The sequence below is a fragment of the Loxodonta africana genome, chromosome 13, assembly GCF_030014295.1.
Source record: "Loxodonta africana isolate mLoxAfr1 chromosome 13, mLoxAfr1.hap2, whole genome shotgun sequence".
Classification (NCBI taxonomy): Eukaryota; Metazoa; Chordata; class Mammalia; order Proboscidea; family Elephantidae; genus Loxodonta; species Loxodonta africana.
Genome location: NC_087354.1, coordinates 49,543,846 through 49,571,697, shown reverse-complemented (window position 1 = coordinate 49,571,697; position 27,852 = coordinate 49,543,846). Strand labels below are relative to the sequence as shown.

The window sequence follows — 27,852 nt, the reverse complement described above, 5'->3', positions numbered from 1 at the left end:
TTTTAAACAAGAACCTGCAAAAGTTTTACTAGGTAACGATTTTCACTCAAACTAGACAAAATACTATACATGGTAACCCCAAACCCAAGGAAGAGCAAGTTAATAGATACATTTTAAAAGGATTGGTCCAGTTGCGTTTCCTCTCGTTTTAATTCCTCCTTTACATTTACAGTATTCTCAGCATCATGTGGATTTTCTAGAATGTCTACATTTAATCCATTAGACTCTTCCTCTTTTTGATCTTCACTTGTATTAACCTCTCCAGCTGTCTGTGCCCTTGGTGAGTCCAAGTCTGAAAGAGAGGTCATCATCATTATTGCCCATTAGAAACACCTGATCCAATCTCACCTGATAAATACAAATATCTCCACAAGCTAAGTTCAACAGAAGTGAAATCTATGATCACTTAATGTTAGTTACGACCATTTTCTTTTAAATAAACCCACCTTTATAGATGTAAAAGACCATTTAAAAATGCAAAAGGGTCTTGAGAGGTATTAAATTCAACCTCTTGAGTTGTAGCCAAATGTAACAGTTCATTCAAAATCAGAACTACTAGAAAGATGGTTAAAAAAAAATCCAAAGCACTTAGCAGTTGTATATCAAAGTGATCTATGATAAAGAAAATTTAAGGTACTTGTTTGCATTGGGGCAAATTATAAAGTCATATAAATAGAAGACGAGCCTTAATTCTTACTGCCGGGTATACTTGGAAGATGACAGCAAGGAAGCACAAGAGTTGTATCTTTATGCAATTTTTCACAAGGTACTAATAAAATATCCATTTGTAAAGATAAAAATTAAATCCATTTCAGTTGAAAAAAATCATAGTAACTTAGTCACATTGAATAATTTTTACTTGAGAATTTTATTATCTTGGGTAAAACGTGTTTTACAACATGGTATCTTACTACTTACTATAATTCTTATTTTCCTGTTTTAAAAGGAAAAACTTGATTGGAAATTAAGAAAGGTTTTATATCCAATACTGCTCACTTAATTCAGTATCAATTTGTAATTATTTTTAAATAAGTTCTAACAAATCTAGTGATCCAGTTTCCAAATCCACAGTCTGTTTTTAAAAATAAGGCAGTTTTAAAAAGGAGAAGAGATGCTACCACAAGCAAATGAATAAACACCAAAAGTAACAGCTCATAAGAGAAGTGACTCAACTGCAATAAAAAGCATTTTAGGACATATTCACGTCACAGCCAATGCCTCCAAAATCCTCAGTGGGTGCAGAAGGCATCTTATATGCTTAGGAGAGTACCACAATAATTAATGTTCATAATTATGATGCTAAAGGGGAAATTTTATGTCATATCTTTAAGGAGTCAGAAAGAATGTATTTTTGAAGGATTTAGAATCAATTTTAAATTACTGAAATAATTTTTAAGAGGTACTCAGCTGCTATCCAGAAAAAAACTTCTTGGACTTATTCTCTGTGGATTCCAAAGAGCTATGTATACACACAACACACACACACACACACACATGCTTTCCCTCTCTCAAATATACATAAGATACTATATCATATTTTTCTATTCCTAGAGGTTTTTATTTTGAGGGACAGTAGAGAAGTTAAAATTCCTAACATGCCCTTGGTATATTATGGTAGCACATAAAACCCAGCCTAAAACTTACCATTTCCTAGGGACTGACTGTTAGTCAGTAGCTTTGCCTGCCTTCTTTCCAAGGCCAGTTGTTTATTTCTCTCAATTCTTTGTTGTTGCTCTTCTGTTAGGCTTCTACTGGACTCAGAAGCAAACTTCCCACGTTCAGGTGAGTTTGTCACAAAGGGATCTAATTCGGCAGCAGTTACATCATCCTCATTATTTTCCCCTACTTCATCTGTAGTAAAAAAGAAATAGTTACTATGTATCTATAATGTTAAGACTAGTTAGAGAAAGACCTTAAAAAACCCAAACCCATTGCGGTCAAGTCGATCCCGACTCATAGCAACCCTACAGGACAGACTAGAACTGCCCCATAGAGTTTCCAAGGAGTGCCTGGTGGATTCGAGCTGCCGAACTCTTGGTTAGCAGCTGTAGCACTTAACCACTATGCCACCAGGGCTTCCAGAAAGACCTTATGCAGCTATTATTTGAAAATCAGTTTAAAGCGGCAAGATAGCAGACCTGAAGAAATCATTTGTGAGGTGTGAGAATGTTGCGAATACATGGTCGATTCAAATAAGGAGTACTTACCAATCACTTTAAAGAAGTATTTTAAGTCAAAGGAAAATACTAACACAGAAAAACACCAGAAAGGAAAAGTTCTTAGTTACAATTAAAAACATTTTATATAGTACTTATGTTAATAAAAGAGTTTGAAGAACCCAAATCATATTTTTTGTTCTATATTAAACCAACATCTTAATAGCTTTTCATAGTGTCTGTGTGGTACATAGTAATTATTTTATATAGACTATTTTATATGGAACAGACACAAAATGAAAAAGTTAAAGAAATTTAGAGACCTGTGGACATATTTCTAAGGTAATTTTAAAAAAAAATTCAGTGCTCTCTGCATTAGTCTTAACAAACTCTTAAAGCCCTGTACACCAGTTATCTCAAAGTAGGATGCCCTCAAAATGATCCATGGTGGTTTGGAAAATAAATATTAGATCTTCCATTTATATTTTATTTAAGAATTAAGAAAAATTAAGCTTTACTACCTTATTTTTAAAATAAGGATTGACACTGGTGGACTTGTCACTCGTCCATATGGAATTACTGACTTGTCTTTGAGCTACTCAAAATGAGCATTGGCAGCTCAGCTCCATACTGCAGAAGGGTGGGACGGTCACCTCACACATTGTCATTTCAGTATATCCTGACATACAGATGTTTCTGAATGTCCAGTTAAGTAGACTGACAAGTATTACCCAGTTTAAAACAACCCAACAAAATGCACAAAAGATTTTTGCAAAAGAACAAAACATTTGCACACAGAAGATAATCGAAGCACAAGCAAAGATTAAGAAAATGGCAGAGCCGACACCTTATTTTTTACATCAGCCACATTATGGGGTTAAAAAATAACTCCATCAGATCTGACAAGTAGGCCAAAAATTCAAGACCATCTGAAAGATGAATTTACTTTTACTCTCCTTGTCTTGTGTATATTTTGTGCCTTGAGATACTAGCTAACGACAGTAAAAAAAAAAAAAAAAAAAAACCACAACGAGAAAAACATTTCAAACACGAAGACAAATTCTTACACTTATCCCAGTGAGGTTTAAAAATCATACAATACTTAATCCACCTCTTCACGATCCAAACTCTTTTTGAGGTTTCTTCCTTAACAGTGAAAGACAAAAAAACCACCTGTACTTTTTTTTCCTGACATGGGAAAAAATGTAGCAAGAAACTAAACTACATTCTTCTGTCAGGAAATATTGACTGGGTACATGTAGAAAACATTGCGGCAGAAATTAACAAACAAGTATTAGAACCAAATATGCAATACATGGGCTTTCCAATGTGCTTCACCTTACAGGCCTTACAGGGTTCTGAATCAATAATAATGCAATACACCAAGAACTACTTTTCCGTGAGTCACAGAAGGAAAGATATCTTTAATAGTAAATGATCTCTTTAACATGGAAAAACAAGGTAAATGCAACTATTGATGGAGACAGCTTGCTCCTTTGACTAGGATAAAAATGGGATTAAAAAAAATTAGCACCACATAGAAAATGCATTCACTTCAACATTCATAAGCAAGCTATTATGGCAAAGAAGCCAGAAACAGTCAACGTGCTATAGGGTGCCATCGTCATGGTGCAGACAAGGAAGGAACAGGTAAGTAAACTATATAAAAATAAAGCGGAATGGGTGCTGTAGAGAAAAAAAAAACCAGGAATGGCGGGGATGAACGGTTAATAGTGTGGCCAGAGATGACTTCACTGAGTGGACATTTGGGCACGGTCTGAAGAGGATAAGAAAGTTGGCCAAACAGATGGCGGGGGGGGGGGGGCAGGCAAAGCAGGAAGGTGGAAAGTATTCCCGGGAAAATGAATAGCCAACGCAAAAGCTGTAAAAGAGAAAAGTGCCTGGACCATCAAGGCACAGCCAGGGGAGATGGTGGCTGATGCAGTGTGAGAGGGGAATAGGCAAAGAAGGGGCTGGTCAGAGAGGTAGGGGTGTGGGGTGTGGGAACAGGGGAGAGCAGGACATGATAAGGATTTTGGCTTTTACCTCTAATGAAATAAGGAGCCATTGCAGGACTTTGAGCAGAGGGGTGACACAACTATACATTTATTAAAAATATAAAACTGTAACACCTGACTAATTCATAAGAAGTTGAGTGAAAACAGGATAGATGAAAATTTGCTAGTAAACTTCTACAAAATTCCGTGCACTGATGAGTAAATGAGACTGAAAAATAAGTACTGAGGTGCATTAAGTACAATCAGTGACGCTCTGCTCCCACGTGGATTTATACCTTTGTAAGGTAAAACCAAGATTTGGGGGGGAAAAAACAAAATCTAGAACTAGACCTTCAAATCACTGTATCAAGAAACATTAACCCAAGATTAAGAAAAAAAAAATTATTCAGCAGAACACTGAATTGCATTGTTCTCACTTCAAAACTGTTTAGTAATGTATTTTTGTGAAAAGAAAAAAAGTGCGTTATACATCATATCAGAACAGTAGTACATGTATTTAAAAATAAATAAAACGTTCAAAACAGGTTTACTGTTGTGGTGCCTGAGCCAAAAGGTTTGGAGAATATTCTCTAATAAAAAAGAAGATATATTCCACAAACAAGGCTCTCTGTGATGGAGGCCTCCTTGAACCCTCTACTTTGGCTGCTTGTAATTCCTGAATGGTCTGTGTTAACTCAGGCCTCTGCACAAGTGGCTCCCTTTAACCACAATCACCTCGCCTGACCTCTACTACCAATCAAAGCACTTGTGATGCCTCCCCAGTGAAACCTTCCCTGCCCCTAGCACAGTTCTACTCTGACGCGCGTGGGGTCACTGTAAGTCAGAGTCAACCGGTTGGTTGTTAGGTGAAGTTAACTACACATCTTTCCCGTGCCCAATTCATACTCTCAATTAAGGCACCTATCAGACTACTGGGGATGTTATATATGTCTGCCTCTCACTGGTCTGTTAGCCTGAAAAGTGAGGGGCCTGATCTTACTCACCTTTATCCCTGAACCTTTCGCACACAGTGAGTGCTCAAAGACTGTTGAATAAATAATCTAACCCAGTGGTATATGCTGTGGGAATTTGTACAGCAATAACATTCCTTTCCACAGACCAAATCCCATGCCATCAGTACGTATCTTATCAAAAATCTTAAATCCTAGGTTATTTAAATCACCTTCCTTCATACTTTTAAATGCAAGTTATAAGAAACTTTGGAAGACCCTATATGTAGAATCTTGTTATTTTCAACAGCTATGTTCAGTAACTGTTTTCTACCACATCTATGAAGAGTTAAAACAAAACCACACGCAAACATGTATGGAGCCATCGCACAGAAAATCTGATCACTATACAGACCCTGTCGGCAGGAACCATGTGTTTTGATGTGTGTGACTGTCTACGGTTGCACTGTACAACTAACAGTGCAATCAATACCAGGAGCAGTCACTTGGGTCCTTCTAAACTCCTATGTCCAGGAGCTGCACTCTGAGTGAAATGCAAACTATTTCACCATCAAATTATTCTGCCTAATCTCCGGAGGTACTTTTTTATATGTGCTATCATAAAGGATTAATAGATCACCATCGGAGTCCTCAAAAGCTCTTGTTCTATGGCTAAATATATTTTAACAACATCTGTAATGGCAGTGCAGCCAGGTCTTTAAGAAAAAAATTCCATACGTAACATTCTAGATGTATCAAGGCATTTTACCTCACTCCTAAACTGTCATTTACTGTACTTTAGTTACACACTCAAAACCCTGTCCTGTAATACTGCCTACCCCAACTAGATCCATTCTAAAAGCAAAATGATTGTCAACTAGATAAACCTTTATTCTTACCATTATTGTTAACAAAATCTTCATGTAAAATAGGGAGATCAAGTCGAATTCGCTTTAAACAGGTCTGAAAATAAAAAAATATATTTTTACATTTTCACCAGTGATCTTGTGGGGAGATGGTCATTTATTCATTTCTTAGTTTCAAAAGGCTTATTCTTCAAATAACTCATTAATTTTACTCCTCTCTGCCAAGACAGATTTCAAAATGAAGACCCCGAACAGCTATTTAGCCTCTTGCTGAATTTAGAAAAACTTCTACAAGGATCTTCACTGGGTATTCCCATAGTTGTTCTAAACTCTCCAAAATACCACCAGACATTTCTTTATTGCACTTAAAAAGTTTAACAACAGTTAAAACATCATTATTCCTAAACTTCAATTAAATCTATCCTTGTACTATTTAGCATTGTGAATGATACTCGTAATAATGTCAACACTTACCTGAACTTCCTTTTTATTTCCTAGTTGTTCAACTCTGTCAATAAAATCCTCAAACTGCAGTTTAGGGAACAGCCTATGTGCCCAGTGCTCCATGTGTCTGATTAGCTTCTTCAGGTCTTCAGCCTGGCACATAAAAATAAAAATGCTAAATAGAAGGCTCATTCCCACAACTGACGCTGTCAGCAGATTTCAGAATTGAAAAGTACTGCCAAAGTCACTGGAGTTATTTTATATTTACAAGGTTGAGAAACTTAGAAGGAACTTTAAGAAGAAAAATATTTGTAAGAGCTTAGGGGACTGGAGACTAAAAGGGCACTGGGTATAGTTTTTTTTTTTTAAATCACGGGAAAAGTTCATGTGAAAACACAATAAAAAGTTAAAAGATAATTATACATGTGCCTTTTCAGAACTGTAAAGTAAAATCTAAAAATAAGCTTTAATAAAATATGTCAAAATATCTTCTAGGAATAACTAAACACAATGACAGGTCCCTAAATCATATACAGTAAAGAAAGCATTAAAAATTCAGCACTCAACGAAAATCCCAAGGGCAAAGCACCAAAGACTAGCAAAGAACAGTTTAACCATCTTCAGACCACATCACCTCCCTGTATTTGAAATACCAATTAGCATTAAAATTTTGCTAAATGAAAAATAAAGCTTAAAGTTGATGAATGAGAAAAGCTACAGTTAAACTTCTGGCTTTACTGTATAATATTTCATTCTCCACTTAAGAGTATTTTAAAACAGGACAGAGGTTCAGAACACAGGCTCTGCCACTGAGGCTGGGTGACCCCTGGAAATGACTGCTCCGCAGTAATCTTTAAACCTTAAAGGGAAACTATCCCCTAAAGTTATCTTTAAACCAAACAAGAGTTTAGCTTAATTCGTAGAGAATGTTTGCCTTGAGCACGGTGCTCTTTTAAAGAAGTATCTGTATGTGATCCAAGTGACAACAGAAACTGGAAAGATTAAATAAAAAGCTTAGAAACCAGTGAGTTTATGCTAATGGTGGTGGAATAATTTGGAAAAGGATATACAGAATGATCACACAACCTGAAAACTGTGATCGGTGTCACTGAATTGTACATGTAGAAATTGTTGAATTGGTGTTTTGCTTTGTATATTTTCACCAAAAAAAACTAAAATAAAAGAGCACAGGCTCTGGATCAGACTGCATAGACTCAAATTCCAATTCCGCCACTTAATCGCTGTGTGACTTTGAATACCTTACCTCTCTGTGGCTATTTCTTATATAGAAAATGAGACTAATAATACACATACCTCAAAGTGTTGTAAGGATTTAATAAGTGCCTGACACAAAGTAGATACTCTAATGTTGATTATTATTTTTGCTGTAAGGAGCCCTGGTAGCCCAACGGTTAGGCGCTTGGCTGCTACCTGAAAGGTTGCAGTTCGAATCCACCCAGCAACTCCTTGGAGAAAAGACCTAGTGATTTGTTTTTGTGAAGATTACAGCCTAGAAAACACTATGAGGCAGTTCTACTGTCACATGGGGGTCGCTATGAGTAAAAAATCGGCAACAGGTTTGTTTTTTTAGATTTCTAGATTTCTGTACTTTGCCCTTGAAAATTCTGTGTCCTTACAATGTTGCACCTTCACTGATTTTCTTCTCCATGTATGACTTGGGACTCCTCACTGTATTTACCATATTTTTAGGCAGATAATGCTCACGTCAACAACACTTGCTATTTGACTTTGTCTAGAAGCCAGCAGTCAAGACAACTCACTGGAAGACTAATGTGTAATACTGACAGAGCAATGTCTTCTCATGCTCCCCTTCTAATGATAAGGTATATGTTCTCTCAAAAATTTCATCACCTAAGATAATTTTCCAATTGTAGTGGGCAATTAGCTAGCCACCTCTCATGCTAGACCCAAGGGACACACACATAAAGGAACAACTACCGCGTTCTTTTGCAAACAATGTGCCCACATAAATAACGTGCCCACACATATAAGGTGCATAGTGTGCCTAGGAAAACAATGCACGAGGCGGTTGCAAGGTTGGCAAACAGGTATAATGTGTGTGTCATCTGCATAAAAATACAGTAAATACAGTGAGAAGTCCCAAGTCATACGTGGAGAAAAAGCAGTGAGGGGTCAGCATTGTGAGAAAATAGCCAGAATTTTCAAGGGAAAGTACACACGACTAAAACAAAATCAAACCTGTTGCTGCTGAGTCAATGCTGACTCATAGGGCCCCTGTAACACAGAGCAGAACAGCCCCACAGGGCAGTTCCTAGGCTGTAAATCTTTCTTCCTCCTCCAGGGGGAGTGGCTGGTGGGTTCCAATCGCCAGCCTTTCAGTTGGCAGCTGAGCACTTAACCACTGAGCCATCAGGGCTCCTACAGAAGACTAAAACCCAACCAAATCCGTTGCCATCGAGTTGATTCGGACTCGTAGTAACCCTACTGAAAATAAACTCTCTCAAAGCCCACCCTCATCTACTGAAGAAACACAAAATGTATATCCTTCAGATAAATTCATTTAATAAAGGACTTCTTACGAACATGATCAAGAATTCATAAATCCGAAGCACCAATTCATCACTGCTACCTGAAAATTTCAACAAGGGCAATGCATTAACTAATCTGCATCTGGTTTTAAAAATATCCTGATTTATGTTTCATTTTGTGGCAAAAAAAAAAAAAAAGACACAGGCTTGTATTCTCTCTTTCTAGCCAATAAAGCTGATTTTTCAGTCTCGCAGGTTTGAGATCTTGGGATTAGTTGTGACTCTTGTTTTACAATCACCTACAGATCCTGTATGTTGTACACTCCCTACTACTACTCCATCCAAGCTATTATCACCTCATCTCAGTATTAGTAACCTCCGGTGGCTGCTGCCTCCAGCCTCTTCTCTCTTCCAGATTATCCCTCACAACACACCTAAATGGTACTATTGGATTAACATTGTTCTATCTGGACTATGAAACAGAAAGTCTTGACTCTGGACATTCAAAACTCTTAAAACCGAGTTTCCTTAACTAGATAATAAAATCGACACCTATCCCACAAGTGGAAAATTAAGGAGAATAGATTTGAAAATGCTTCATGAACTACGAAGAGCTATCAAAAGATTATCTGTAAAAAATTGTTTCTACATGTCTACATGACTCAAAGATAAAAGAATTTCGAAACAGACATTTGTACAGGATTGACAGTTCTTAAATATCCTCATTTTTCAGTAAAACTTTGCTGATGCCTATTATGAACCAGGCACCGTGCCAGAATTTGGGAACACGTCAGCAATTAGTATAAGCAGAGTCCTTGCCTTCATGAAGCTTAAAACAACTCTGAAAGAGGCAAACTGTTTTCCTCTAAATTATAAAGTACAACCTGAGGCTTAGAGACTCCAGCATGAGTTTCCTAAAATCATAGTTTATACACTGGCAAAAATGAGACTAGGAGACCTGCTTTCTGATTTTTCAAACAATGCCCTTTTCACTAAATCACTGTTTCTAAGATATATGATGATAAAGGATAGTATCAGTTAAGAATTCTGAGATACGTAAGAGCATGATTATGGAGTGACAGTTTGATATTCTAAAAAACAAAAACCTAAAATAAAAACCAGGTATTTCTTACCTCATGACCTTTACCTTTGAATTTTGCCTTGTCAAACACATGCCTTAAGGCTGGAAGCCCTCTCTCTGAAATTAATCTGTGAATAGAAATAGGTTTTGAGTTTCAAGTTTTCATGGACTGCAAACCAAGACCGCAATAAGAAAAAATATTTCCTGCTAAATTCGGGTGGGTGGGGGGAGTCTTTAGAAAGATGTGATCTCCCAATCACTGCCAACAAAAGCTTTCTGAGCAGAGACAGGGAGACCTCAGACCACCAAGAATGCAGCACTGGGAGCGGACCGTGTCCTCTGGACCCCGGATCCCTGTGCCTAAGAAGCTCCTTGACCAGGGGGAAGATTGATGACAAGGAATCTTCCTCCAGAGCCAACAGAGAGAAAGCCGTCCCTTGGAGCTGACACCCTGAATTTGGACTTCAAACCCACTAGACCATGAAACAATAAATTTCTCTTGTAAAAGCCATAAAAAAAAGCTTTTAACATAAGAAAAACAATGGATGTAAAGGAAAAGTATAATGTATAAGGAAACAGTAACTGTACCTCTGAGCATCCAGCTTGGGTATATTCCTTTTAATTGTTCTCTTTGGAGGCACGGGAACAGGTGCTCTCCTCTCTGGTGAAACACGCCAAGATTTAATATTATTTCAATACTTTAAGCATCATAAAATATCACTTCTAAGCTGACGGGTGGACAATTGAACATGGAGACTTGTCTGAAACTCCCTGTACAGACCTTCATCAGGTTCAGCTCCTTCACCATCTTCTCTCCCTGGGGAGGCTGGAGGTGGGAAAGGAGGGAAAGTCTCATCCTCTAGGTGCTCATAATCTGGTAGCTCCAACATCTTTTCCTCTAGGGAAAAAAATATATATATTTTTTATTCATCCAAATAGTCTTTCTGTTACTGTCGAGTTCCATTTGCAGCAAAATTCATGTGTTCCAGTCAGTTAAACTCCATTTCAAACTCACACATCATGAAAAGAAACAGAGAAGACAATAATTACGGGAAAAAAAACTAGGCCAGAAATCAGAAGACCGGAGCTTTAATGTAGACCCTACCAATAAATGACTACATGATTTTGATTTATATAACTGCCGAGTTTTCCCTACGATGATTTTAGGCTTTTCAGAGAGTTTTAAACTGGGATCAAAATGGACGTGAAATAGGCAAGGCTATATGCCCTTGGATGTCGCAAGTGGTTCACGCTCCACTACTAATGAAAATGGTAGCAGCTGGAACCCACCAGTGGCACCACAAGAGAAAGGCTACGGAGTGCGGTTCTACTCTGACGTGTGTGGGGTTGCCCTGAGTTCGAACTGACGCGACAGCAACAGGTTTTTGGACAGGTATCCTACTTCAACCGGGGAAGCTTTTAAAAACAAAAAGGTCTTCTTGGTTAAGATTTTCTTTAAAGGAAGAGAAATAATCCTCGGATTGATAATATAATGTGTTTCAGTGCCATCTTACTTGACCCCTCAGCAACATCTGTCACTTTTGATCAGTCCCTTTTTCTTGACTCCTTTGACTTCTAAATGCAGTTCTCACCTGGTGTTCCTCCCTTTCAGGACCTTCTTCCTGGATCTCCTTTGTAGGCTCATCTTCCTCTAACCTGACCATTAAAGACTATGTCCTAGGTCCTCTTTGCTCATATATACACATGGCTTTAAGTAGTATTTATTACTTACAGATGACTCACAAATTATCTCTAGCCTAGGCCTCCAGATCTCTACTTCCCACTTGAGGGCCCTTCAGTATAACTCATGTACAAAACTGAACTTTTAAATTTTCCCAACTCGATGAATGATGTCTATCCAACTATGCAAGTCATTCCTGATGCTTTCTTCTCCCCATCCTACACACACTGTCCATTTTATTTCCTAAATATCCCCGAATCTATCCATTCTCATATCCACCATAACTTATTTCTTGCTTAGGTTACTCCATTACTCCCATCCACTTGTGCCTCCTTCAATCCATTCTCCATATTACAGCTAGTCATTTGGAAATGTAAATCTGATCACGTTACTACATGGCATAAATATTTCAGTGGCTTACTACCACTCTTAAGATAAAGATAAAATTTCAAAGTCCTGCATGGTCTGGCTTCTTCCTACCCTCCGGCTTCAACTTTCACCACTCTCCGTGCTTTTTCCTCTAGCCATATTGGCCTTCTTTCAGTTCCAAGCATGCGGTGGGGCTGGTCAATAAGCTGATTTTTCTCTTTTAATATTGTAGAAAATTGACAAGAGTCGCATACTATCTCATTTCAGACACTGATAAAGTTGTTTTAACTTCCTCCTCTAGTCCTCAAAAGGAGTCCTGGTGGCGTAACGGTGCTTGGACTGGCAGTCGAGCCACCCAGCGTCTCCGCGAAAGAAAGGCCTGGCGATCTGCTCCCATAAAGACTACAGCCTAGAAAACCCTATGGGGCAGTTCTACTGTGTCACATGGGGTCGCTATGAGTCAAAATCGCTCCACTATAGGTAACATCTAGTCGTCAAGCTCCCACAGGAGTTAAAATAACAAAGCAGCTTAAGGTCCGAACAACAATTAGTTTCCCCATGCCCAATTCTTTCTCCAAGATGTCAAAACCGAACTCCCTCAGTCTCAAGGGAAGTCCGACCAGGCTGCCTCGACGGCCCCCTTTGCTTTGTGCACCCCTAAAAACACCAACACCTCTGATTCCTTCCCTCTTCTACTCCAAACTTCGCTCCCGTCTTCAACCTCATTCATTCATTCACCATTCACAGGGCGCTTTGCACGTTTACAAGACCCTGCACAGAAGCTGGGCGTGTTGAGATGCATCGGAAACACGTTCCCTCCCTCTTCAAGGCTCGGTTAAGTGAAATGCAGACTAGAAACGTAAACAGGAAATTTCAGCCGCCCTCTCCCCCGCCCGCCTCCCCTCTCCACAAGCTGCAGGCCGGTCAGGTCTCCTCCAGCTCCATTCCCGCTAAGGCCGCACCCGCCGCGGCCCTGTCTCCTAGCCTCCTCACCCCTTCCTGCATATCCGCAGCTCTCCCGCTCCTCCGTCGGCTCCCAGGGCCACCTGTCCCCTCGGAGCCCTCACCGGTCCACCACCATCTCTCACCTCGCACGAACTGCAAGCAGCCACAGCGATGAGCTCGGCGTGGCGGCAAACCGCGCCTCTCGCGAGACTCTGCCGCTTCCGCCGCGAGAACAGCCCTCGGCGTCTGGCGCCAAATCCGCGGACCGCCCTAGGGCGGTACCTGTCCCGGTCTCGCTGCCTTGGGTCCGGTCCGCGCCAGCGCATCGTGGCTTTTCTTACTCCTGCCACCCTACCCCCGCACCGCTTCCGCCCTCCTGTATTCCCCATTGGAATTACAACCCCTTTATTTATTTGTATAAAGTTCGAATTTGTCACACTTCAGGTACGTTGTTGTGTGCCAGCCAGTCCATTTTGACCCATAGCGAACCACCACTAGCTCCTTGGAAACTCTTTCCTTTATGGTCGCTATGAGTTGGACTCCATGGCAACGGGTTTGGCTTTTGGTGCATCTTTATGGAAGCAGATCACCAGGTCTCTTCTCCCTGGGAGACGCTAGTTAGTGGGTTTGAACTGTGAGGTCAGTTAGCAGCTAGGGTCTTAACCACTGCCCCAGGAAGGCTCCTTTTCGGTACATTAAAAAAAAAAAGACTCTGGTTTTTTTTAGAAAGCTGAATTGTGAGTACAGTGGAAAAAATAAGAGGCAAGCAGTAACCCTGGGTGATGCAAATAGTAACTCAGCTGCTAACCAAAAGGTTTGAGGTTCCAGTCCACCCAGAAGTGCCTTGAAAGAAAGAGCTGGTAATCAGCCACTGAAAACCCCATGGAGCCCAATTCTATTCTGACATGCATGGGGTCACCATATCAATGTAACTTGATTCTATTATCTTTATAGGGTTGTTAGGATTAAATAATAGTGCTTAATTAATGTTAGCCATTATTATTCATATAACTTTTAGAATGTTTGACTCAGAAAATGTAAAAACTTTATTAATTGTGGGCCCATGTGAAAATAGCTACCACAGTTGTAAGGCATTGATATATTATTGTCAAAGACTCATGGTTTCCTTTTTTTTTAAGATGTAAGGAATACTACACAGGTGATGTTTTCCTTTGCAATTTGACCAGAGACATAAAAAGATACCTTCCCTAGAGACCATGTCATTAAAACTCTTCTTTTAAAACAGTTTGTTTTAAAGAGAGAATAGTTAAGAAAAAAATAAAGATTTTTATTAAAGACCAAAGATTGAGCATAAGCGTAAAAGCTTTTCTGCCAAGCAGAAACCCAGTCCACCACATATCTAGGGATGGGCTTGGGGAAAGAAAAATGAAATCAACCTTTTCAAACCAGAAGATCATGAACTGTTTGTCCCACATTTAAAGTCTCTGAGTCCTGCAGACTGGCTGGTGTTATCTGGGTTTATCACTTAGCTAAGTGCTAGGCTGGCTGGAGCTCGTGGTCCCCGTGCATGAGGACTTCATCTCAAGATTATGGCCTCTGCTTTGTACATGACATGCCGTAGTTGGGACTATATCACCTAGTCAAGTTTGTATCAGCATTAGCAATCAAGGCTGCCAGGCCAGGGTTTATTCAGTAGTGAATTAGTTCAGATTCGGTTCAACTGGAAGTAAGAGAATAATAATAATAAACCTTAGATAAACTAAAAAATGATAAGATAGAAGTTGGTCTCTTATGTACAAGAAGTCTGGAGGTAGTAAGTTGGTTGGTACAGCGCTCCATGGTAACAGATACATGGTGTCTCCTGTCTTCTTGCTGTACCTTGTGAGCATTCCATTCTCAAGTTCATGTCATGGTCCGTCCACAATGGCTTCTAGAGCTCTAGCCTCGTTCCAGTCAGCAGGAAGGAGGGAGAAGGGCATGGCCTTATGCTTTAAGAAGTTGCAGACAACAATTGTGGTTACATTCCACTAGCCAGAATGTAATCATATGGTCACACCTAGCTGCATGTCAGGAATGTAGTCTTTATTCTTAGTGGCTACGTACGACTAGAGGACTTGTTGGTGCAGTAGTTAAGTGTTTGGCTGCTAACCAAAAGGGTGGTGGTTTGAATCCACCAGCTGCTCACTGGAAACCCTATGGGGCAGTTCTACTCTGTCCTATAGGATCGCTATGAATCAGGATCGACTCGATGGCAATAGGTTTGGTTTGTTTAGGAGCTCTAGTGGTGCAATGTTTAAGCGCTCAGCTGCTAACTGAAAGATCTATGGTTTGAACCCACCAGCCACTTTTTGAGAGAAAAGACCTGGCAATCTGCTCCTGTAAAGATTACAGCCTTGGAAATCTGATGCAGCAGTTTTGTCCCATAGAGTTGCTATGAGTTGGAATCGAACTGACAATACACAACAATGACACGTACCATTAAGGTTTCTATTACTTTGGGAGAAAGGGAGAAGTTGGGAGTAAAACAGCAGACTCTGCCATTAATAGCAAAAAATAAATAGGGGGAAAAAACTTTAAACAAATTCACTAATTTTGCACGTTCACAGTTTTGGAGGTTTTCCAAAAATATTAGGAAGGGGAGTACCTAGTATTTTCACAATAATTCACACAAGCGATTCTTGACATAAGAAGACGATTATATTGTACACTGTCTTATACCTTTGGGAATCTTTCTTAAAATCCATCCTTAAGCCACAATATCAGGTCTACTAATAACTATGGAAATCCTGGTGGCATAGTGGTTAAGTGCTATGGCTGCTAACCAAAAGGTCAGCAGTTCGAACTCTGTCCTACAGGGTTGCTATGAGTTGGAACTGACTTGACAGCGCAGTGAGTTCGGTTTTCTTTTGGTTTGTTGTTAGTAAACTTAGAATCAAACTGGTAAGAGAAGATAACTATTCTAATGTCATGATCTGAACTTTATTTATTTTTGGATGCTTAATATCTTCGGAAGGAGCCCTGGTGGTGCAGTGGTTAAGCACTCAGCTGCTAACCACTTTTAGTTGAAAGGTAGACAATTGGAGCCCACCAGCTGCTCTGCAGAAGAAAGATGTGGTGATCTCCTTCTCTAAAGATTACAGCCTTGGAAACCCTATGAGGCAGTTCTACTCTGTCCTGTAGGGTCTCTCTGAGTCGGAATAGACTCGACAGCACATAGCAACAATATCTTTGAACACCCCTCTTATATTGTGGATTCCTACCTGATGAGTTCATCCCTCCCTAAGACAGAAATGAAAAACTCACTTCCCAGGCTCCCATGTGCTCAGGTGTATTCTATGTACCCTGACTCCACTCCTGAATGAAATTTTAGGTCAAAAGAGAGTGTTAGAAAGATGGAGACCCTGCTTGGAATCCACTCTGGCTGAAAGACAACCAGCTTCCAAGGGCAGTGAGACCAAGAAAGAAGCACCAGGAACAGAGCAGTCCTTTGGACCAAAAAAGATTGATGACAAGGACCTTCCTCCAGAGCCAAAAGAGAAAGCCTTCCCCTAGAGCTCGCACCCTGAATTTGGACTTCTAGCCTACTAGACTGTGAGCGGATAAACTGTTTGCTGAAGCCATCCACTTGTGGTATTTCTGTTATAGCAGCAGTAAATAACTAAGACACATGGCTTGGGTCCTTAAAGTGACATCTTTGCTTTTTAACACTTTAAATAGGTCTTTTGCAGCAGATTTTCCCAATGCAATACATTGTTTGATTTCTTGACTACTGCTTCCATGGGTGTTGATTGTGGATCCAAGTAAAATGAAATCCTTCACAACTTCAATCTTTTCTCCGTTTATCATGATGTTGCTTATTGGTCCAGTTGTGAGGACTTGTGTTTTCTTTATGCTGAGGGTCATATAGTATCTGGTAAAGCCTCCCTCTCCATGTCTCCTTCCCAACACTTCTCGCTCCTTCTCACCCACTGTCTCCTCCGTTATTCCGGTCATTTTTTCTGCTTGGAGCCAACTGATACCCTCAGGATGGGAGTAGGAGGCAGTGTATATGGGTGCTCACCAACTTCAAGAACTTATTAAAATACAGTATTCTTCCCAACAAGGACACTTCTCTCCCTAAGAGAACTTTAGTGTCAGCCATTAAAGTAGTAAATTGTTCTCCACCTCCATCCAAATAGAATTTAACAAAAGTGAAAGGTGATAAGAAAGCATTCCCAGTGTGGAGTGGAACGGAATGGAAGCAAGCAATCAGCCTTTGGACAGACTGAGTGAGACCAACGCTATTAGATTTTCATACCTCACATTTCTTCTGTGCTCCCAATAGCAAGATATTTTGCATTTCTGAAAAATATTTTGAAAAAAAATATTTTAAGTTATTTTTTACTCTTTCATAATTTAAAATTGTATTATCTTCAAATGTTTTATAAAAGCATTCTGACCAGGTGAGGGAGCTGGGGAGCTGCTCTTTAAATGTTTTCATAAGCGAGGAGCAGATTTTAAAGATTCAAAGATGAAGAGATATTCACAATATAGATGAAAATTTCCCGAAGGCATTTAAATGGCAAAAATTTCTTAGAACATGAAAAGCATGAACTATGAAAGAAAAAGATCAATAAATTGGGCTTCATCAAAATTTTTAAAAATTTGCTCTTCAAAGAAAATGAAAAGGCAAACCATGAGCAGGGAGTAAAATATTTGTAAAACACGTATCTGACAAAGGACTTGTATTTAGAATATATAGAGAACTCTTACAACTCAATAATAAGACAAACAACCCAGTTCAAAATGGGCAAAAGATTTAACATTCACTCCACCAAAGAAGACATATGGATGTCAGATAAGCACGTAAGATGTTCGATATAATTAGTAAACCAAACCAAAACCCTTTGCCACTGAGTCCATTCTGACTCACAGTGACTCTATAGGTCAGAGTAGAACTGCTCCATAGGGCTTCCAAGGAGCAGCTGGTGGATTTGAACTGCCAACTTTTTGGCTAACAGTCATAGCTCTTAACCACTGCGCCACTAGGGCTCCCATTAGTCAACAGGGAAATGAAAACCACGATGGGGTATCACGACACATCCACTAGAATGGATAAAATTTTAAAAGACTAATCAGACCAAATACTGGCAAGGATGTGGACCAATGGAACTCTCCAACACTGCTGATGGGGATGTAAAATAGTTTAAACACTTTGGAAAAGTTAAACACACTGAATTGTACATGTAGAAATTGTTGAATCAGTGTACATTCTTCTGCATATATTCTCAACAGCAACAAATAAAGTGAATTAAAAAAAGTTAAACACGCCTGCTATATGACCCATCCATTTCACTCTTAGGTATCTACTCAAGAGAAATGAAAACATGCCTGTATAAAGACTTGTACACAGATGTTCAGGGCGGTTTTGTTTGTAATAATCAAAAAAACTAGAAACAACCCAAATGTCCATCAACAACTGAATGAATAAGCAAACTATGGTACAGCCATAAAATGAGGTACTACTCAGCAATCGATGTATTGATACACAAAACAGTGAGTAAATCTCAAAGCAATTATGCTGAGTAAAAGAAGCCAGATGAAAACAGAATATATTAAACAGCACATATTACACAATCTATATAAAATTCTAGAAAATGCAAACTATAGTGGGGACAGGTGGGAGGAGCGAGGGATTACAAAGAGGCTCAAGGAAACTGTTGATGGCTTCTCCACATATGTCAAAACTGTTCAAATTTTATACTTTAAATATGTGTTATCTGTCTTATGTCAAATATGCCTCAATAAACCTGTTAAAAAAAAAAAAGATTAACAGTATAAGAGACGTTTTTTAAATACAGAAAAGATTCCCTCGGTATTTAAATCATTGTTGTTGTTCTTAGTTGCCATCAAGCCAATTCTGATTCATGGAGATCCATGCATGCAGAGTAATACTGTACATTAACGAGCCCTGGTGGTGCAGTGGTTAAATGCTCAGAAGAGGAGGCACGTGCATGAGCCCTTGGGCCTGTGAACCCCTCACTATGTGGGGAGGGGAGAGGCCAGACAAGGGCCTGAATGGAGCCCCTGAAGCAAGGCCCAAAACAGAACTGCTAGCAGTTTTCTGAGGTATTGGATGTGGAAAGTGCTGGAAAGAGGAATCAAATGGCTGCAGTGGGGGTTGTTGTTGCTAGGCGTCGTCAGGTTGGTTCTGACTCATAGCGACCATATGTATAACAGAACGGAAGGTTGCCCAGTCCTGTGCCGTCCTCAGAACTGTTGCTATGTTTGAGCCTACTGTGGCACCTACTGTGTCAGTCCATCTCGTTGAGGGTCTTCCTCTTTTCCTCTACCCTCATTGGGAGTAAGGGTGTGGAATCAAGTCCTCCAGTTTGGATGTTTTATGTCTGAGACACCCTTAAATATATTCAAGTAGAAATTCTCAGGAAGCAGTTGGCTATACGAGTCTGGAGCTCAAGAGGAGAGATCTAGGCCAGTCGTAAAAAAATTGGGACCCTCATCAACATACGACCCACTGCCGTCAAGTTGATTCCAACTCATAGCAACCCTATAGGACAGAGAAGAGCTGCCCCATAGAGTTTCCAAGCAGTGCCTGGTGAATTAGAACTGCCGACCTTTTGGTTAGCAGCCATAGCTCTTAACCACTATGCCACCAGGGTTTCCCATTAACACTGAGGTCACCAAAGCAGAGAGCACAGACAAAAAAGGACCATGTCTGAGGCGCTACAACCTAATGAATTCTCACCAACAAAAGCTGGAAAATACTGACCTATACCCTCACCTCCTAAAAATAAACTGTTACCATTTTTTTAATTGTATTGAAAGTATACACAGCAAAACATACACCAATTCAACAACCTCTACCTGTACAATTCAGTGACATTGATTACATTCTTTGAGTTGTGCAACCATTCTCTCCCTCCTTTTCTGAGTTGTTCCTCCTCCATTAACGTGAATTCACTGCCCCCTAAGTTTCTTATCTAATCTTTCAAGTTGCTGTCATCAGTTTGATCCCATATAGATAGTTCTTCAAAAAAGCACGACATTCAAGGCAGACATGCTTTACTAAATAAACTGAATTATTGTTTGGTTAAAGATGACATCAGGGGATATTTTTGGTTTGAGGTTTAAAGAAAATCTCAGGACAACAGTACTACTGTTAGCATTTTTCAGTATTTCCTCGGAACCTCTCTCTCCCTATTCCTCAATATCCCTCTCCTTTCCTCTTTTCTCCTCTCCTTCTCTTCCTTTCTCCTTTGTCATACACATTCATACTGTATTTTTGTATAAAATTGTGCTCATAATGTACATACTTCTTTATACGTGCTTTCTTTCATGCAATTTTTGCTGAACAATTTCCCATGCCATTAGATGCTCTTTTAAACTGTGATTCCTAGCTGACATATTGAATTTCATCATGTAGATATATCATAAGACCTCCTATTTTTGGACATTAAATTTTAATAATATAATATTACTTTTTTAACACAGAGAAATCCAAAAGAGAAAATAAAAAATTATCCGTAATTTTGAATAAAATAAAATAGTACATCTACATGAACAGAAAATTCAAACAAGGCAGGTAAGTACAAAATGAAGAGTAAACGCTTTCCCTCCCAATCAGCAGGCACTTCTTTCTCAAGGTAATCACTGATAACCAAATTCTGTAGTTTCTTCCAAGGAAAAACACGTTAGTTTGTGTCTATATTTTGTTATTATGAGTAATATGGAAATAAACATCCTTGTACATTAAACTTTGTGCACATCTATGATTATTTCCCTAAAATAAATTCCTAAGTTTGAATTGTATACATTATGGATATTATATGAAATTGGTCGTATTTTGTATAGCTTATAAACTAAGTTTGACTGGCATCAAGATTTGTCAGTTTCTAAGTCTGGCCCCAAATTCATAGAACTCAAGAGGATTATGGATAATTATATATCCAGACCTACTGAGTTTATGCAAAATATGGTTTGACATCATTTGAAATTGAAGGTAAGTATGAAAATTAGAGAAAGGGATAGTAGATATAGGAAAAATAATTGTACTGTTAATACAGCATTACTGAGATCTTCAGTGTCTTTATAATTGGAGGTATTTGAAAATGTCACAGCTAAACAAACTTACGTGATGACCATCAAACAAAACTAATTTTACCTACATACTATCTGGCAAGTATTATGGATTGAATGTTCCCCCCCCCCAAAATTTATGTTGGAAGTCCTAACCCCTGGTACCTGTGAACTTGACCTTGTTTGGAAGATGTTATCAGTTAACATGAGGTCACATGGAGTTCTGGTGCTATAAATGGTTAAGCCCTAGACTACTAACCAAAAGGTTGGTGGTTCAAATCCACCCAGAGATACCTTGGAAGTAAGGCCTGGTGAACTGCTTCCAAAGATCACAGCTTTGAAAACTCTATGGATCAGTTCTCTTCTACACACATGGGGTCGACATGGCTCTGCTAACACCCTAAATTCAAACTACTAGCCTCCGGAACTGTGAGACAACAAATTCCTGTTGCTTAAGGCCACCCACTTTGTGGTGTTTTGTTTTGGCAGCCCTAGGAAACAAACACAGGAAAACCACAAGAAAAACACCAAATCCGTTGCCATCGAGTCAATTCCGACTCATAGCAACCCCACAGGACAAAGCAGAACTGCCCCATAGGGTTTCCAAGGAATGGCTGGTAGATTCAAACTGCTGACCTTCTGGTTAGCAGTTGAGCTCTTAACCACTGCGCTACCAGGGCTCCATGAATACAGCAAGGCACCAGAGAATTGTGAAAAGATCATTGGCCTAGGAGTCAGGAGATGTGGCCCCTGTCCCTGTTCTACCCCTAGTTACCTGTGTCACCGTGGCGGACACTACTGAACTGTCTCAGGCTCTGCTTTCCCATTTAAAAAATGGGATGATTGGACCCAATGACCTCTTTGGTCCAGCTCTAACATTCTAAAATGAACTCAGTCTCCCATTACGCAAATGCAAAAGTCCTACCTCATAGGCCAGTCTAGGATCCAGTCACAATTGTCTGTCTATTCAGAGAAAGCACACAAAGGAGCAAGGATAAATGGCCATACGGTTCAGCAGTAATGACAGTGATGCAGCAATACCATCATTATAATAACAATAACCATACATTTTATGAGACTGTACAATTACAGCAATCTGGTACATTGTGCAGAAGAGGTTTCTTGATCCCTGAGGTTGTATAAAACTATAGAATACATTGCTCATCGATAATTATAGTTTACAGTATCTTAAAACAGACAAAAACCCAGGAGGTGTGTCGTGTGTAGTTCACTGCCAGAGATAAAACACTTCAGACAAATTCTTGGCTCTCTATGAGCTGACCTGGCTCTGAGCAAGAGTGTGAATTATAAAAAGATTGACAGTCAGGCTTTAAAATGTCTCTTCCTGTACAGGCCTCACATGCTCTTATCACAGCTCCCAGATCACTACCACTCAAATGGTCACTCTCATTTAAAATTTCCTGCTTGTAATCTTTGCAAAGCATTTGGCAGGAAAAGAATGATGCAGGGGTTTTCCACCGAGTAGGAAAAAAAAAAAACAGTGATGACAAACTTTGGAGTGAATGTTCTGGCCAGGGAAAGAGATTTGCTTAATCTCAGACCAGCCTCTAGAATAAGAATATCCGGGATCCTGGGCTGTGATTCCAAAGCAAGTCAAGACTTCCTTCTCCACAGCTGCCCTCTAGGAAGCTGGTATGTCCGCGTATATCTTCTTTCACTGGGCTACACAAGAATAAAAAGCCAAGTACTACACCTCTCTGGAATGCCAAACCAGGACCAAGTCCCTACCCCCGCAGCCCTCCAAAAAAAGATGCAAGAGCCTACATCCTGTCTGGTTTAAGCCACATCCTTAGAGACCAAATGAAAATCACATCATCCCTACCTTGTTGAGGCATCTTTTCTTTTTTTTTTTTTTTAAATGAAGAGCAAGTGACAATTAAGAGACTCCCAGAATAACCCAGTGGTTTGATTGCAATCAGAATGTCTGACATCAAGAATTGAGGAAGCGGATGTACCTGGTATGAGGGGGGAATGGGAGGGTAGTGTTACCCTCCACACCGTGACCCTTTACGCAGTAGTAACAGCTGCCAAACTCACAGAAGCTGAAAAATCTAGACAATGGGTAAGATTCCTTAGACATTTATTTTAAAAATTTTAAAAATTCACTCTACTCAAAAGAATGAATTATCTGCAAAGGGAATAATGATAGTAAAAGCATTTGGTAAAGAGTCAGATTCTCTCATGACTGGAGCATAAGAAAATGTGGTATTAAAATGAGAAAAAAAAAGTAAGATAGAATGTCTTCATGTGGAAAAACTTGTTTGCAATAACCAGACATATTTTATTTTGAATTTCCCAACTAAATTTTTCACATTAAGAAAGTAAAAGATCTTAAGTTTTAAGAGGGTAAATACCAGCTTTCCTCTAAATAAAGGTCATAAATTGAAAATGTCATAATGTGCACTGAGTCTATAATAAGCATGTGAGTATGGCTGAAGATGAACATAGAATTCTGTAATGTAAATAAAGGTTATCTTTGAGAAGTATATCATGAATGGTTTTTATTATCTTCTTTATACTTTTCTGGGTTTTTTTCCACATAATCCAAAAACCAACTGAACCCGTTGAGGTTGAGTCAATTCCAACTCATAGCAACCCAACAGGACAGAGTAGAACTGCTCCATATGGTTTATAAGGAGCGTCTGGTGGATTCAAACTGCTGACCTCTTGGTTAGCAGCTGAACTCTTAACCACTATGTCACCAGGATTTCCTTCCACATAATAAGCTGGCATAAGTTTTATAATGAAAAAAACCCATGAAATTTGAAACAAAGAATTTGAAGATACTTTCCCCTTAAAGTTTTATTTAGTTCTACAATCCATCTAGAGTTGATTTTTTAGTTATGGTGTGGGGTAGGGACTAAGACTGATTTTTTTTCATATAGATATTCAGTTGACCCAGCACTACCAGGGTTTCCCTTTACCGTGTTCGGTACTGTTTTTTCATGATTTCATTTAATGCTCACAACAATCTGGTGTAGTACTGATTGCCATCAAGTCTATTCCAACTCATAGTGATCCTGTAGGACAGAGGAGAACTGCCTCAGAGGGTTTCCAAGGCTGTAATCCTTACAGAGAAACCCTGGTGGCATAGTGGTTAAGAGCTACAGCTGCTAACCAGAAGGTTGGGAGTTTGAATCCACCTGGTGCTCCCTGTATGGGGCAGCTCTATTCTGACCTATAGGGCCACTTGAGTTGGAATTGACTTCATGGCAACGGTTTGGCTTTACAGGTAATCCTTAGAGAAGGTGCCCTCATGGTACAGTGGTTCAGTGCTTGGCTGCTAATCGAAAGGTTGGTGGGTTCAAATCACCAACCTTTTGGTTAGCTGCCGAGCACTTTAACCACTGTGCCACCAGGGCTCCTTCTCTGGTGCAGTAGGTAGTATTACTCAAATTTTATAGGTGAGTAAACCCAGAGAGGTTAAGTAATCTGGCTAAGGCAGAACTGGAATTGAAACACGGTCTTTCTCTCTTAAGTGTGTGCTGTTTTTTTGTCTGTTTTGTTTGATTTTGGACCTTAGGTGCAGAGGGGTGAGTTAAATGTAGTCCTCAGTTCATGACGCATTTTCATCATTGGCTGCCCTCTTATTTCTTGGTTTCTCACATTTGTGATGCCACTACACTATGTCCAAATGTGACAAACCACATGAAAGTGCTAATATTTGACCATTTTTGAGCTACAAAAATGGTAACTTCACATCCTTTAACCTAACATGTTTGTTAAAATGTTTATCACATTGTGGGCACCTATGTTAGGCATTCAGGAAAAGTTAAAAGAACCGATGAATCCCTACTCATCTGAAGTGCAAATGAAGAAAACTCTTCTACCTTGGGCTATTCTACAAACTTCAGTCACTGGGGTAGTCCTTGATGTGGACTCTTTCTCAGGGCATGATGAGGGTTTAGGGACACTGCTCAATGGAGGCAGACCCTTTCAGCAGCATTCAAACCAAGAAAAACCAAACCCAGTACCGTCGAGTTGTTTCTGACTCATAGCAACCCTATGGGACAGAGTAGAACTGCCCCACAGAGTAGAACTGCCCCACAGAGTTTCCAAGGAGCGCCTGGTGGATTCGAACTGCCAACTTTTTGGTTAACAGCCATAGCACTTAATTGCTGCGCCACCAGGGTTTTCACAGCATTCATAAAGTCATAATATTTCAGTATTGGAAGGAACTTCACATTTTTTACATGGTGAAAGTGAGGTCTTGAGAAGTTCAATTATTGCTCAAAATTCCACTAGCATTTATTTGCATTAGCAAATATAAAACTGTACCAGCATTCAGACAGCCTGAATTGTTCCTTAACACACATTGTTTGAAAAGTTAATTTCAATTAATTTTTTAATATTTATTATTTTACTTTGATACTACAAGTTGTTCACATTTAACATGAAAAAACTGGAAACAGAAAAAGACGATTTTAAACTATTACGTAATTTCATCATCATCTAGATAACCACTGGTTTACAATTTGGTGTATATAGCTTTCTAGTCTTTTTAAAATAAATGTACTTTTAAAACCATTTATATGAGACCAAATGCTCAACAATTACTCTAAAGCAAAGATAAAAGGGTAAGGGGGCAGGGAAACCAGATAAATGAAAATGAAACACCTAGAATGGAATGAATGAGAATGTTAACACATTGTGAAAAATGTAACCAATGTCACTGAACAACCTGTGTACTAATTATTAAATGGGATCCTAATTTACTGTGTAAACGTTCACCAAAAACACAATAAAATATCATTTAAAAAATAAATGTATAATTGTTTTTTTTTTTAAGTTGAAAGAATTACAAACTGATTTAAAAAAAATATCCAAAGAACTTTTTTCTCCCAGAACCATTTGGGAGTAGTTGCTGACCTGATGATCCATCACCCTCAAAGACTTCAGTGCTTATTTCCTACAACAAGAATGTTCACCTACAAAACTACAACTACCAAAATCAGAGTATTAACACTGAAACATTACTACAGTCTTAGTCCTCAGATCCGTTCTTGTTTTACCGATCTTCCCAATAATGTCCTTTGTAGCAAAAGTATCTAATTCATTTACTTGTCATGTCTCCCGTTTAAAACAACTCTTCCATCTTTCCTTTCATGACCTTGACATTTTTGAAGATGAAAGGCTAGTAAATCCTCTAAAATGTCCTTCAATTTGGGTTTCTCTTATGTTTTCTTATGATTAGATTCAGCCATGCATCTTCAGCAGGAATATCACAAAAGCAATGCTGTGTTCTTTTCATTGCATCCCACGAAGGGACACATTACTACTGATGATGCTCATTTTAATTGCTTAAGATTAAAGTAGTATGTGCCAGACTTCCCCACTGTAAAGTTATTCTTTTCCCCTTTGTAGTGAATTTGCATTTTGTGAGGAGGTACACTGAATCTATGTAAACATCCAGTTCTTCATCAAACTTTAATTAATAGTTTATTCAGTATGGGTTCAAGGCTTCCTATTTTATTCAATGAGTTATAACCTTTTGCCATTGTTATTTATTTTAATGTTCAAGTCATACAATTTGGCTAGTAGGAGTCTCTTCAAGCTGGCTTCTGTGTCCTTTTGAAGTATCTGTGATTTTTTTTGTACTTCCTTGCTTTCTTGCACAAAAAGATGTTCCAGGTTCATCTGTCCTTTCCCTGGGCACTTCTGGAATCAGCCGTTTTTCCAAGGAGTCCTCGATCCTTTTCATGGGGAATGGTATTTAGAAGCTAAGAGCTGCTATTGGGGTGTCCCTACTCTCAGGTCCCTCAGGGGACATGTTTGGGAATACATGTGTACACACCAGAACCAGGACAAGGGTGAGGCAAGTGAAATGCTCGCTCCAACCCACTGCTGGGAAGTCCATTCCGACTCATAGCAGCCCTACAGGGTTTCCTAGGCTGCAAATCTTTACAAAAGCCGATTGCCACATGGAGCAGCCAGTGGATTGGAACCATTGACCTTTTGGTTAGCAACTGAGCGCTTAACCACTGCGCCACTACGGCTCCTTTTGAAATGGTTGCCACGGGTGCAAAATTTAAGAGAGTGCCAAAAAACTCAGTAACCAAGATATTTTAATGCAATACTAAAAAAAAAAAAAAAACCACAAAATTAATGCAAAAAAATTCATGGTGAATAAAATATCAAAATTTAAAATAAAGACAGAATCACATCTACCACACACAGGCATGCACACATTTATCTCTATTCATATATACTGAAAACTGTGAGTTCACACCAAACCAAAAAAAAACACGTTGCCGTCGAGTCCGACACATAGCGACCCTTCTGGCCACCTACTGTCTTTAGGACTGAATACTTTAGAAAGGGGAAGGGGGGAAAGGAAGAGCGAAAAGCGCATTTTTGAGTAAATATTGTGCCTCTTTTATTAAGCTCTTTATTCACATCTTATTTCTCCAATATGTTTCAGAAAAAGGGTTTTTAAGACTTCTAAAAAATATTGCCAATCTGCTCTCAAAAAAGGTTGTACCAATTTACCATAACATCAGCACTGAGTACCCATCTCTCTGCATCCTCATCAGTAAAAAAAAAAAAAAAAAAAGGACATTATTACTATCACTACTGTGCACTGGTGCAAGGAGTCCCTGAACAAGTTCTCTATCCCTCACATTTCTCTCCCCTGCACACAAGAAGGGGTCCCTCTCCTTATTTATTTTTATCCTGTTATTCCGCAGAGGACTAGGCCGCCCGGTACCAGGTCTGACCTGGCACCTGATGAGAAAGAGCTCACCTCGCCGCTCGCTGCAGGAACCGGGGCGCACGACCTCCTTTCCCGGTGGACCG

General features: G+C 39.3%; 1 protein-coding gene and 1 non-coding gene across 3 annotated transcripts; both read right to left on the bottom strand.

Moving 5' to 3' along the window:
* TIPIN (TIMELESS interacting protein) lies at positions 1-13,199 on the bottom strand. Of its 2 annotated transcripts, none has more exons than XM_010598055.2 (8): positions 13,143-13,199; positions 10,786-10,902; positions 10,593-10,665; positions 10,057-10,132; positions 6,444-6,566; positions 6,003-6,066; positions 1,645-1,851; positions 1-292 (listed from the first exon to the last, which is right to left on the bottom strand). In XM_010598055.2, exons 2-8 carry the CDS (start codon positions 10,892-10,894, stop codon positions 114-116), a joined length of 831 nt encoding a protein of 276 aa, XP_010596357.1. In that variant the 5' UTR covers positions 10,895-10,902; positions 13,143-13,199; the 3' UTR covers positions 1-113. The 2 variants fall into 2 exon arrangements, with proteins under 2 accessions (XP_010596357.1, XP_010596356.1); XM_010598054.3 differs by having other exon boundaries at positions 13,048-13,177.
* On the bottom strand, positions 5,475-5,609 carry LOC111752878 (small Cajal body-specific RNA 14). Its single transcript, XR_002787774.2, has one exon. It is a non-coding gene; the product is annotated as a small Cajal body-specific RNA 14 (non-coding RNA).
* Positions 13,200-27,852: the final 14,653 nt, after the last annotated feature.